This window comes from Nansenia antarctica (assembly GCF_963989245.1).
Source record: "Nansenia antarctica genome assembly, chromosome: 15".
NCBI classification, from domain to species: domain Eukaryota; kingdom Metazoa; phylum Chordata; class Actinopteri; order Argentiniformes; family Microstomatidae; genus Nansenia; species Nansenia antarctica.
The window spans coordinates 5116350-5128849 of NC_137685.1; the positions used below are offsets into that span (position 1 = coordinate 5116350).

At 44.4% G+C, this 12500-nt stretch overlaps 1 protein-coding gene across 1 annotated transcript in view; it reads right to left on the reverse strand.

Moving 5' to 3' along the window:
- Window positions 1-12500, reverse strand: part of cdh4 (cadherin 4, type 1, R-cadherin (retinal)) — a gene marked incomplete at both ends in the record, with an annotated part of 200426 nt that overhangs the window by 110105 nt on the left and 77821 nt on the right. Inside the window, one exon of the mRNA XM_080546182.1 lies at window positions 7482-7505. Coding sequence (XP_080402308.1) covers window positions 7482-7505 — 24 coding nt within the window. The remainder of the gene's footprint in view (window positions 1-7481; window positions 7506-12500) is intronic.

Here is a 12500-nt window from a genome sequence, read left to right on the forward strand (position 1 = left end):
GATGTCCAAGGTGTGAGAACTAGGAAGACCCACATTATGATGTCATTCAGGTTAAAGGTCAGGGAGGAGTCATAGATCACAAGAAAGCCATCTTGGAATGACCATGTGGCCTTAAACAAAGGGTCGTAAAATCCCCCTCATAGCCAGGAGAATCTACAGGCCCTATGCAAGTCAAAAGGCAGATAATACTATACAATTCATGTGTGTGTTTGTGTCAAAGATATACCACAGAAGCTAAGAGAGACAGGAAGGGTGCCTCCGAGCTTCCCTGTCACCTACTCTCGAAATATCACTATCTGCATTAACTATGAATAAGCCCAAGCTGAGTAACATATTAGTCATAGTGGCAGTAAGAACTTGAAATATAACCGCAAGCGGCAATGGGGCATGTTCCTAGAGATATGCCCCCATAACCATAAATGGGGTGAGATTGACAGACACGGGGTAGACCTACAAACAGGGGGGTAGACCACTCACCTAATATGGGCCAAGTTGAACTTATCATATACTAAGCTATGATATTATGAAGTACCCTAGGACCACGGGCCTGTAAGGTACCAGTCACCTAATAATGGCCTAATATACATAGGCTACTATGCTATGATGATAATATACACTAAGCGTAAATACGAAAATGCATTGTGGATTAACCTTCCCCAGTTAATGACCATGTTGTATAGTTTATGTCAAGCATTTCACTACTTATAATGTGCTTACACTATATTCTGCAAGCCTAGCATAGTATGCCACCCCCATCTGACTGAATCAGGTAAAGTGGTCATGAGAAGATGAGTTTTAAAGTGCTATATTAGCATTAGCCTTAGCTTTTAGCCAAAATGGTCGAATTTTAAAGGCCAGTTTTTTTTTATATCTGGAAATGCTTCAACATGGTAACACATTGTAGTGCCAAGATGCATTGTTAATCAGACATGGGAGGTACTGTATATGTTTTCAATATATTTATAGAGTATGCTAAGTTATATGAACCAGAGTAAAGTTGTCTGTGTAGGCTATTTGTGAACAATGTATAATGTTAAACTGAATGGAATCAATATGCAGTATAGAGGCAATGACAAGGTTAGTGAATGAGCAGAAGAGGAGAAAGCAGTGGGAAGATGCATGTAGACGAACCCAACTGCAGAAAGATGCGCGTCTTTGTTCTCGCCACTTTTACGAAGATGAGAAGCGTGATCAGTTTTCCAGGGAGTGAGTAACCCCCTTTTTGTGATTCAGATGAGAGTGGACAGGGGATCGGGGGAGGAACAGGGAGTTCTACGTATAGCAGCCATGTGGATCTGAATGAATGAATGAATGGTCTTTATTGTCATTGCTATAGTACAGGTACCAAACAACGACATTTGGGAGGGGTGGCTCCCCTGGTGCTAGGAAAGAAAAGAAAAAAGAAAAAAAAAAAAAAAAGAAGGGAAAGGAGCTGGTTTACATAAATAAAGGATATGTACACTATCCACTGTACAGATAGACGACTAGGGTTGTCATATTGCACATAGTGTTATTGCACATTCATTTAAAGTGTCGCAGTTTGCAGGCTTGAAATGTACATATTTGTGCCTCAGCACTACACCTGATTTTTTTCAATCCAGCAGCTGCCATCAATCCGTCCAGACTGTCCAGGGCCCAGAACCTAGGTCTTTGCTGTGTTCAGGGCCTGGACGGCCCTGTGGTAGAAGCTGTGCTTCAGTCTGTTTGTCCTTGCGGCCATGGTCCTGTACCGCCTGGGTGTCTGGGTTCAAAGCATACAAAAGAGGAAGAAAGATACCACTACACAAACAGTGCAGTCTTCAGGGCCAAGAGATGCCTTGCCCAAACAGTTCCTCCTCATAATGTCGTCAATCAACTGGTGTTACTGTAGGAGGAATGCATCCCAAAAAGGGGGTTACTCACTCCCTGTAAAACGGATCCCGCTTCTCTGTGTGATACATCCAGCATGCTAGGACGGTTCAACCGGCACCCATAAGGCTCTTTCCTCTGTGACTAGCTTGTGTGACTCATTTGAAAAATGGACACCTAGTAAGGCTCATCTCCCATTCAGAGAAAATTGGGAGCTGGAGAGTTGAAAGTCTAAGCTAGGTACTTGTGGTTTTATTTAAGAAATGCTTTGCGTTGCGCAGACCCCAATACTTATCTGGTTTGAATTGATTAAAAAAAATGGTAGCTTCTACATTATTGTATGCCTCTGAGTAGGATATACTGTAGCTAAAGGTTTGACAGTAGGTTTCCAGTATAGAAATTGTGGAGTCTTCAAAAATTGAGTGGAAAATAGGAGCTTTTTCTGTTTCTCTGACTACCATATTCATGCCATTTCTTTCTGAACAGACTGCCATTTTCATGCTTGTTTTTTTTCTCCATTCTCTGTTCTTATTTTCTCTCTCCCCCAAACTTTCAGGAGCAGCAACCATCTGCCATAAGTTCCTGAGCGACTTCACTTCAAGAGCTCTCTGTGGTGGCTGCCTTCAGCGGCTCCGAAATCTGCCGTAGGAAAACACTTTTAATTGGCATTGAGGGGGAAGAGGGGCGGAAGGCCACATTCTGCCATATTTCAGAAGGGGTTGCTAGCGAAAGATCAACCGACAAATTCCCTTATCCTCTTACAAGGTGGCGAGTGTCAGAAAGCAAACCCACACAAACCCTTCCAGACGCTCGTTTATTGAGCATTAAACGTGGACATGTCGAACATTTAGATAACAAAGCCTTTTTAGAAAACAGCCGCGTAGAGGTTTACTGTAGGTTACGAGTAAATCAAACTGTCTGCCTCTACCGCCATCTGCAATATTTCACCTGCCATGTCAATTCCTAAGCTGTAAAAAGCCCCTACACACTGACTGCACTCTGGGATGGATACTATACTATACTACTGTCAGATCACTGAAGAGCAAGAGCTGCGTTCGAGATCCACCAACCTGTATTCAGCACGACCTGTATCCCTGCCTGATAGAGCCAGCAACCTGGAGTCTAATCCAGCAGACAATTAGACCCTTTTCACCAAGCCACTCGGAGAGCAGAGCCACAATTAGCTTGACAGAAATGGTCTTTCTGACATATAAAAGTAAAGCGTAAAGAGTAAAGAGTTTTATTTCTTTCTATATATCTCTGCGCTGTCAGGGTTCCTGAGCGCGTGTGTTGTTGCAGCAGGTTTCAGGACATTAGCTCTAGTTGTTGCAGCAATGCTGGAGACATTTCTCAGCCCATTAGCTGCTCTTTCAGCCCAAACTGCTCCTCAGAACTAGAGAAAGGAAGCATGCTGGTTCAAGGCCGCGATACAATACAGTACATATTTCTGTCGGGGGCCTTGGTGAAGGGGAGAGACATTCCCTGTGAATTCAGTCGATTCAACGCTGCTCTTGAGAATACGTTCAGCTAACGTATAAGGAATTCATTGTGACAGTGTGGTGTATTTTCATACATACCATGAATTGCATTGGGCTTGCAAAGACATGCCCTCTAACATGTATGGCAACCAGATGACCAACAGAGAGGCAAGGCTCCTCTGGGGGTTGGGACCGCTTGTAAGCACACACACACACACACACACACACACACACACACACACTCTGGCCTCTCCCCCCTTGACCATCTATAGGGAAGGTGATAGGCCAAGCATCTAGGTGAAGGTGATAGGATCACTGGGGTAAATATTTGCATACGAAAAGACATAAAGACCTTCACACAAGAGCAGAGGGGTCTCTTATCCAGCCCAGCAGATCACCAGCCCAGACACCAGGCTCCAGCTGTTGGTATATGTATACTCTGTTTTGTACTTTAATTAAATCGTCTTAAACTCAATAACTGTTCTTTGATTCATAACCAATAAGATAAATATACGACAACAGCAGCTGGTGAAACCGGGAACAAGTCGCCACTCGCTAGTCAAGCCAAAACATTGCAATGCAATGGATTCGGTGAGTAATCCCCACTACTCTACACTGACTAGGTAGTAGTGGGGATTACTCACCGAATCCATTGCATTGCAATTGTTTGGCTCGACTAGCAAGTGTGTTGTTGATTTTCAACAACGCTGAAATTGTACCACTACAATAGTGTTACATTTAAACAATGAATATCTCTTGTTTTGTAATAGCTGTGTAAGGATGCTTGCTGTGGTCAGCTTTCAATGCATTAACAAACAAAGAGTAATTAGCAAATAAATTGCAGATATACTGTATATATATATCAATATATAATGCTTGTATAATAGCACATAACATTAGCAGTTATATAGCACTTAGACCGCCTAAGAGCAAGCCAAGAACAAAAATGTTTATTGCAATAAGGCAGTATACGGATACATGTTTTATGCGTTTGCCGATAGGCTCACCCATTTGGTCCTGACAGAGTTAAAGCAGTTTCCAGTGCAGTTGATGAGGCTGAAAAATTTGCTCAGCTGGCAGAAAAACCATAATCAATCCGGAGATTACGGATAAGGGTGCTAAAACCAGTCAGGCGCAGCATTTTCTCTTATCGCAATTACACCTCTGCTTCCTGCCTCAGGTGCTGCCATTTAAGCCCAAAGAGAAAGACGCTCCCAGCCACTTGACAATGAGGGTGGCTCTTCCAAACATACCCCATCAGAACATATTGCTGAGAGGGCCTTGGCAAGGACAGGGCAAAGGCTCTCTGAACTCATTTTAACACACACATGCAAAAAAGGCAAGCACACACAAGCACACACACATTCACGCAAGCAGGCACACGCGCACACGCGCACACACACAGACACACACACACACACACACACACACACACACACACACACACACACAGACATATACATATACATATACATATACATATACATATACATATACATATACATATACATATACATATACATATACATATACATATACATATACATATACATATACATATACATATACATATACATATACATACACATACACATACACATACACATACACGCACACGCACACGCAGAAGCACACAAACAGTCACACAAGCAGGCACACACACACACACACGTACACGTACACGTACACATACACACACACACACACACACACACACACACACACACAGACACACACACACCGGAAAGAGCTTGTGGCATGTGCTGCAGTCAGTAGACAGTGATAGGCAGGGTGGCTGCTGTGCTAGCAGTAATGCACAAAGGGGAAAGGACATAGAGCATAGAGGTCTTTCCGTAACCCTGCCTCCTTTCACTCTGCCATCAGCCTTTCACTCCCTTCATTACCTCTTTAAACTCCTTTGGAAATATCATTCACATTATGTCATGGTTTTCCAATAGAGGATGAGAGGGAGAGGGGGATGAGGAGGATAGGTAATGTGGATAGAAGTGTGTATTCATGTGAGAGTAAAGAAGGGAGGGATCCGGAGGGATAGAAAGAGAGAGGAGAGAGGAGAGAAAGGGAGAGGAGAGAATCTAAGATAAGACAACATGTCTAACTGCATGAGCAGAACAATGTGTTCTGCCCTTATATCACCACCCGATCCTCACCTCACAACAGAAGATACCAACACCAGACAGACCAAGCCAATAGTCAATGATTTAATCTCAAAAACTCTCTTTTCCCACATCACTTTGGGGTGCACAAATGCATGGTAAGAGTTGCCACCGGGGTTGGTGGGGATTTCAGGGATTTTGTCTTTGCCCATCGTCATTGTAGGTAACTGAGAAACCGTCATTTTCCCAAACAGGAGACTTAAGGGATGCTGGATGAACTTCAAGCTTTAGTTTTAAATAAAAGCTAAACTACTGACAATCTCTGTACTGGCTGAGATTACTTCAACACACAAAAAAGTTCTGCAGCCGTAAAAGAACGCTGCGTTCCTTCGGTACACACACGTACCAAAAAGTACCCATACCGAAACGTTTGGTACGAATATGTGTACCGTTACTACCCCTACTATCTATCTGTTACACATTGTATGGTGGTGGCGCTCTGTGGTTTCATCACACCTCAAAGACAGCTTGCTGCCATCTCCCACAAGCTTTACCATTGAGTCTTAGTCTGTGGAGCTATGTCTCTTCCTAGATGAGCTAATGTGATGATACAACCATGCTGTTGGAGCCTGTCTGCATATTGAGAGCATCTCTAAGCAGATACGGCAGAGCGCACCGTGGTAGGCACAGGTGCTTCCAGTCTGGTCCCTGGGCTCTGCAGGTGAACCAGCCAGGCGCTAGGCCGAAAACAACGAGAGAATAAAATACCGTCTAAATAAAGCCTTATTAAAGGCTCATAGACCAAACGGAATCCTCCGATGATTTTCCATCTTAATTTAAACAGAAACGGGTGATCACCGCGCTTCTCCAAGCATGAGAAAGCAGCGCTTAACAACCCTACGGAGAGATTATTGTGTAGGGGAGTCCGATTTATAATGATAACGGAGAGAGAGGATCTCTCTGTAGCAGAGGACATTCATCTACTCCTTACCATGGACCATGTGGAGAAACATAGACCGCTAAACTCCTTCCGTATGAAGATGAAGTGATAGAGGAGATACTGGAGATACTGTAAATATGAGATGTCAGAGTCGCAGGGGGCGTCTGGGTTAAAGAGACCCAGATGGGGCCACGAGTCCAGAACTGCTGTTTCTGTAATTACATTTGCTTGGTATGACCCCTCTCTATGGGATGTGCACTCTGTGTACCGACTCTATTCGCTGAAGACCCCCGTATAATCATGGCTGGTACAGGCCAGTGACACTTGCAAGGCAGATAGCCCCAACTACCACGTGTCCTATATATAGGACCTCCCATCGGCACACCAGAGTGTATCCATCCTCAACAAATGTGTTGACGCGGTATAAGTCTTTGTGAACGTAGCCCTTTGCAAAAGCTCACCAAGAGCTGCCGTCTAATGATCGCAAGGTTGGCAGATCAGCGGTTCGAGCCCCGGCTGGCCACATGTCGAAGTGTCCTTGGGCAAGACACTGAACCCCAAAATTGCTCCCAGTGAGCAGGCCGGCGCCTTGCATGGCAGCTTGCCGCCATTGGTGTGTGAATGTGTGTGTGAATGTGAATGTGTGTGTGAATGGGTGAATGAGAGGCCGTTGTCAAGCGCTTTGGAGCAGCAAAAAAGGCGCTATATAAGTGCAGTCCATTTACCATTTACCATTTACCAAGAGTGGTTCGCTGTAAAAAAATAAATAGGCACACTAGGTCCTATATATAGTACGGGCGGTAGGCGGGGCTATCTGCCTGCAAGTGTATTGTATAGGCGTGATTGTATAGAGGTCTCAGCGAATAGGTACACAGTCTGCATGTCCTATAGGGGGTCTTTCTCATCTCCTTCAGAGAAGCTGAGGTTACATTCACAACCTCTAGTTTTCTCGTTTTGTCATTGCTGTGTAACATGATATGTATTGAGGAGGAAAAATAGCTTCTTGCTGAAGCAAATGAATGAATGTGTGGTCTTGGCGTGAAGCTGAGTAGACAAATCAGCCGGCAAGAAATCAAGAGGACATGCTGCCGCAGTACTCACCACGTTCACTGGACAGGGTAGTGTCTGTTAGAGAGAGAGAGAGAGAGAGAGAGAGAGAGAGAGAGAGAGAGAGAGAGAGACAGAGAGAGAGAGAGAGAGAGAGAGAGACAGACAGACAGAGAGAGAGAGACAGAGAGAGAGAGAGAGAGACAGAGAGAGAGAGACAGAGAGAGAGGAAGAGAGAGACAGAGAGAGAGAGAGAGAGACAGAGAGAGGGAGAGAGAGACAGAGAGAGACAGAGAGAGACAGAGAGAGAGACAGAGAGAGAGACAGAGAGAGGGAGAGAGAGAGAGAGAGAGAGACAGAGAGAGAGAGAGAGAGACAGAGAGAGAGAGAGAGACAGAGAGAGAGAGGGAGAGAGAGAGAGAGAGAGCCATGGTTAGAACACAACAATCTAGCTCTGAAGCTGTCATATACTGCATTATACAACAAGTTCCGACCAAGTAATTTGATTGGACAAGAGGCATTCCATGAGTGCTGATATACAGTATAACAGCACTGGGACTTTTAACTATATGTATCACTCCAAAATGACCGTTAATACAAAGTAGCTAGTCTGCAGATGTTCGTGTTCAGGTTACTAGGCAACAGTCCATTTGCGGGAACTATTTTTTGTTGACGGAGCCAAAATAAATGATTAAATAAACAAACAAATCATAATCTGTTGTCACTTATTACTGCGCTGTAGAACTGTTGTATAAAAGCAATATCACACTCGAGGTCGTGCTGTTATGCGGCCTCGTACCTACGACCGAATCCCAGCCGTGCTGATATTCAGTATAACAGCACGACCTCTCGTGTGATATTGCTTAAATGACTTGTCGTTGTAGAAAAAGATAGAAAAAGACAAAATCATGAAAAAGTAATGCCAGTTCATACAACGACTTTAAAAAACACACATCCCTCGAGGCAGACAGATGTTTGCATGTTGTTATTGTCTAAGAGACAGCATACACACTTGACAAAAATACTGACATTTCCACAGGGTAAAGAAGTGGCACTTTTTCTCAAAAGATTCCATTCTATTGCTGAACAGAGTTCCTTGCTCTCCTACAGTAAATACTATTCAGAGCCTCATATATTATATATATATGAACCAACACATTGTTGTGAATTGCACAGCAGTGTCCATATGCATATGTTATGGTACATGTGGGAATACAGTACATGTGGGAAAACTAGGGTTAGGGTTAGGTGCTAGGGTGCTAGGGTTAACCCTAGTTTTCCCACATGTACCGTATTCCCACATGTACCGTACCACATACATCTGTACATATTAGGGTATTTATTGAATACATTAGTATGTATTTAAGCATACAGTAAGAGTCACAGGCTGGATGGGGAGCAAGAACAGTAGCTGTAGTTGGTGTTCCAGACAGTTCTCTCAGTGGCGCCCCTCCAGTGGCCTCAAATAGAGTGGCGGCAAGCTCTGGTGAGAGAGACAATCTCTGTGGCTTTTGTTTTGCATTCATTGCCCTCATTTCAGCAAAGTCTTCCCAGGAAGTCTGGAGCACTGACAACACCCCCATCTCCACCCCCCCACCAATTCACCCCCGCTTACCAATGTGACCCTCAAATTGCTGTTCAATCACAGCAAACCACTTTGCAGCACAATGGCAGCACACTGGTAACCGAGACTGGCAAGTGTGCAGAATCTAAACGAGGTGGAGATGGGAGGTTGCCAGATATTCACTCAAGGCCCTCCCTGAAAAGTTGCTGTTTTGGTTGGTTTGCCCGTCTGTACATGGAGGGCCTGAGGGGAACATGGGAACACAAGTATTGGAGATATTTCTCTACGCTTTTTTTGTTTGTTTCTTTGGTTTGGTTGGGTGTTCTGTTGGTTGTTTACAAAAAAATCTTGTGGAAATCATTACCAGACTATCTATTGACTTTTGTAGAGTTGAGCTACTTAATTAAGATTTACTGAGATATAATCAGCACTCATGGAATGCCTCTCGTCCAATCAAATTACTTGGTCGGAACTAACTGTTGTATACATACCTGCATTCACAAGTTTAGATAGTAAAAACCATTATGAACTTCTTGAATCCTTCTCAAATTCCAGCTAGGCCTACATCTGAAATATGATTCCCATGCAACTTGACTTCAACCCCAAAGCCTAAGAAGCACATGTTTTCAAAACATGTGGCTATCTAAATGAGAGGTTTGCTAGGAGCCCTTCTCTCTCCTCCACTCCACTGCATGTAAAGGCAGCTCCCCTCCTCCCCCCCGACATTCAATTATTCATCTCCCTCTGTCAAGGATTCAGCCATCGCTGCACTTGCCAGTATTCACCCGAATTGGCAGGCGCTCTCACATTTGGCATGCGTACGTGCTGCCTAACCCCTGCTCTCCTCTCTCTCCTCTCTCTCCTCTCTCTCCTCTCTCTCCTCTCTCTCCTCTCTCTCCTCTCTCTCCTCCCTCCTCTCTCTCCTCTCTCTCTCCTCTCTCCTCTCCTCTCTCTCCTCTCTCTCCTCTCTCTCCTCTCCTCTCTCTCCTCTCTCATCTCTCTCCTCTCTCTCCTCTCCTCGGTCGGCCTTGTAGCCCACCCCAGGAGAAGACTAACAGTGACTGTCCTGCTCCCAGACTCCCAAACCTGCGCCAGGTCTGTCCGTCTGTGTGTAGGCAAGGACCACCCACTGAGCGACCGGGCTGCCGTCCATATCTTCCATCACCAACAGGTCTTTTATCAGCGGGACCGTTCTACAGTAGATGCTTTCACAGCCAAACGAAAGCAGGCTTTTAATCAATTAGATGTTCGCCATTTAACAGAGGGCAGTGTGAGGACTCCAGTCAAGTTAGGCCACAGTAGTCATATTCTGCATTTGTGACTGCTTTGGAGGTTTGGTCCTCAGTATTTGGCACTTGCTATGAGCCCCACCATGTCGTGAGCTTAGAATTATAAGGTTCTATCTCCGTTTAGGGCAGTTCAGAGATATTGAGCGTCAAAGTTTTCCATTCCATTATGTTTTGTGAGATGGAACCTTTATATTTTATGAATTACTAACTCAAACATTTCAACATTTTAAAAATAACACCACACAGGCATTAATAAACTAACAATTAATGGATCAGATTATGTAGAAAACTAAAATTTGACCAAAAATTGAGATAGAATCTTATAATTCTAACGTCACGTAGTGATAACACGTCGTATGCATTGTTAAAAAGCTGTGAACCAAATATACACACAGTATTTGATACAAGATACAAAAAAATAATAATAATCAGTCACAGGAAGTGATGATGCACGCCTCCCCTCCAGGGAGAAGGTCACGGCTACTAATTTCCTTCATCAGTTCTATTAAAAACACCTTTCCTGCTGCCCTGAAAGCACAAAATTACATCCGTTATTTGCTGTTAAGATTTCCTCCGCAGCCCATGGCTGGTCAGAGAGGTTGATGGCCTCCTGGAGACTTCCTTAATGCTCGGGGATGGTTAATGTGTCTGGCCTTTCAATATGGACTGTGTGCCGCTGTGAGGAAGTCCTTGATATCAGTACATAAAGGCGCGGGCGGCTGTGGCGCAGGAGGAGGTAGAGCAGGAGGTAGAGCCGCCGTCTAATGATCGCAAGGTTGGCAGATCGGCGGTTCGAGCCCCGGCTGGCCACATGTCGAAGTGTCCTTGGGCAAGACACTGAACCCCAAATTGCTCCCAGTGAGCGGGCCGGCGCCTTGCACGGTAGCTTGCCGCCATTGATGTGTGAATGTGTGTGTGAATGGGTGAATGAGAGGCCGTTGTAAAGGCGCTATATAAGTGCAGTCCATTTGCCATTTAAAAAGCACCTCTCACTTCTCACATTCTGTAATGTGCGGGTACATGACTTGAAAGTGTGAACGACATGGGAGTGACACAGAGGCTAAAAGGCTGCTTTCCACTTCACTTCAGGTCACTGCACACACCACATTAGCAGGAGCCCCAGTGTGTGTGTGTGTGTGTGTGCGCGTGCGTGTGAGTGTGTGTGTGTGTGCGTAGAGCATGTGTGTGTGAATGCATACATTTTTGGTATTTCCTATACATTTATCTTTTACGTTAAATATTGTCCACTAGGAAAATTAAATGATGTTAAGAAATGCGTGAAGGCAACTGATGCAAGACTAAACCAAAGTGGCATTGATAATTGTTATGACTCGCGGTCGCGAGCGATAATGGAGGAGGATATAGCTGATGCAAATGATCCAATACTGTAAGAGAAAAGTTGCAACAGGTTCATTAAACCGTTCTACAGCAGCACTCTCAGGTTGAATTTGGCTGTGTGGTTAAATTATGATGTCATAGACACTTAAGTGAAATGTGTTGCCTACAACTGTAACTATGGTAATTGTCGGCCTATTTGATCATAATAGAATACATTATCGGAGTTGCGTTGTCTCTGTCTTGTCCTGTCTTGATGAGTGCAGACAGAGTCACAGAATCGGATGCGAGACAATGGTGGAATCCTGATTGGTGTGGACAATGGATATCTCCATCTCATATTAAATTATCCCCATCCACTCATTGTCGCCAAATTATCCCCATCCACTCAACACCTGCCCCGCTAACTGAAACCGTACTTAACAAAATTACCAATTTAGCGGCCATGGTCACTAAAAGAAAATTGTGTTGTTGCGCAGTGCTTTTTAGCCGAAGCAAATTGGCGGCCCTTAGTGTTGCTTAATTGCCAGAGAGAGATTTCAGCTAATAAATAATGAATTCGGAGAATCTAATCAAATTTAACAAATGAATATGTCTAGAAAACAATTAATCATAGACCAAAAACCTGCAACAGTATTTACTAACAAAACACACTGGCACAAACAATCAATTATTCATAAAGTGAATGCTGGGTAAGTGGGCTTCTTCCCGGGTGAGATGTTGCCATAATTGGAGTGGGACTACAGGAGAAGAAGGTGGTGTGTGTGTGTGTGTGTGTGTGTGTGTGTGTGCGTGCGTGCGTGTGTGTGTGTGTGTGTGTGCGTGTACACGTGTGTGCACTTGAGTGTGTGTGCCCGCTCCCTCCGCTCCCAACTTCCCCCCCTA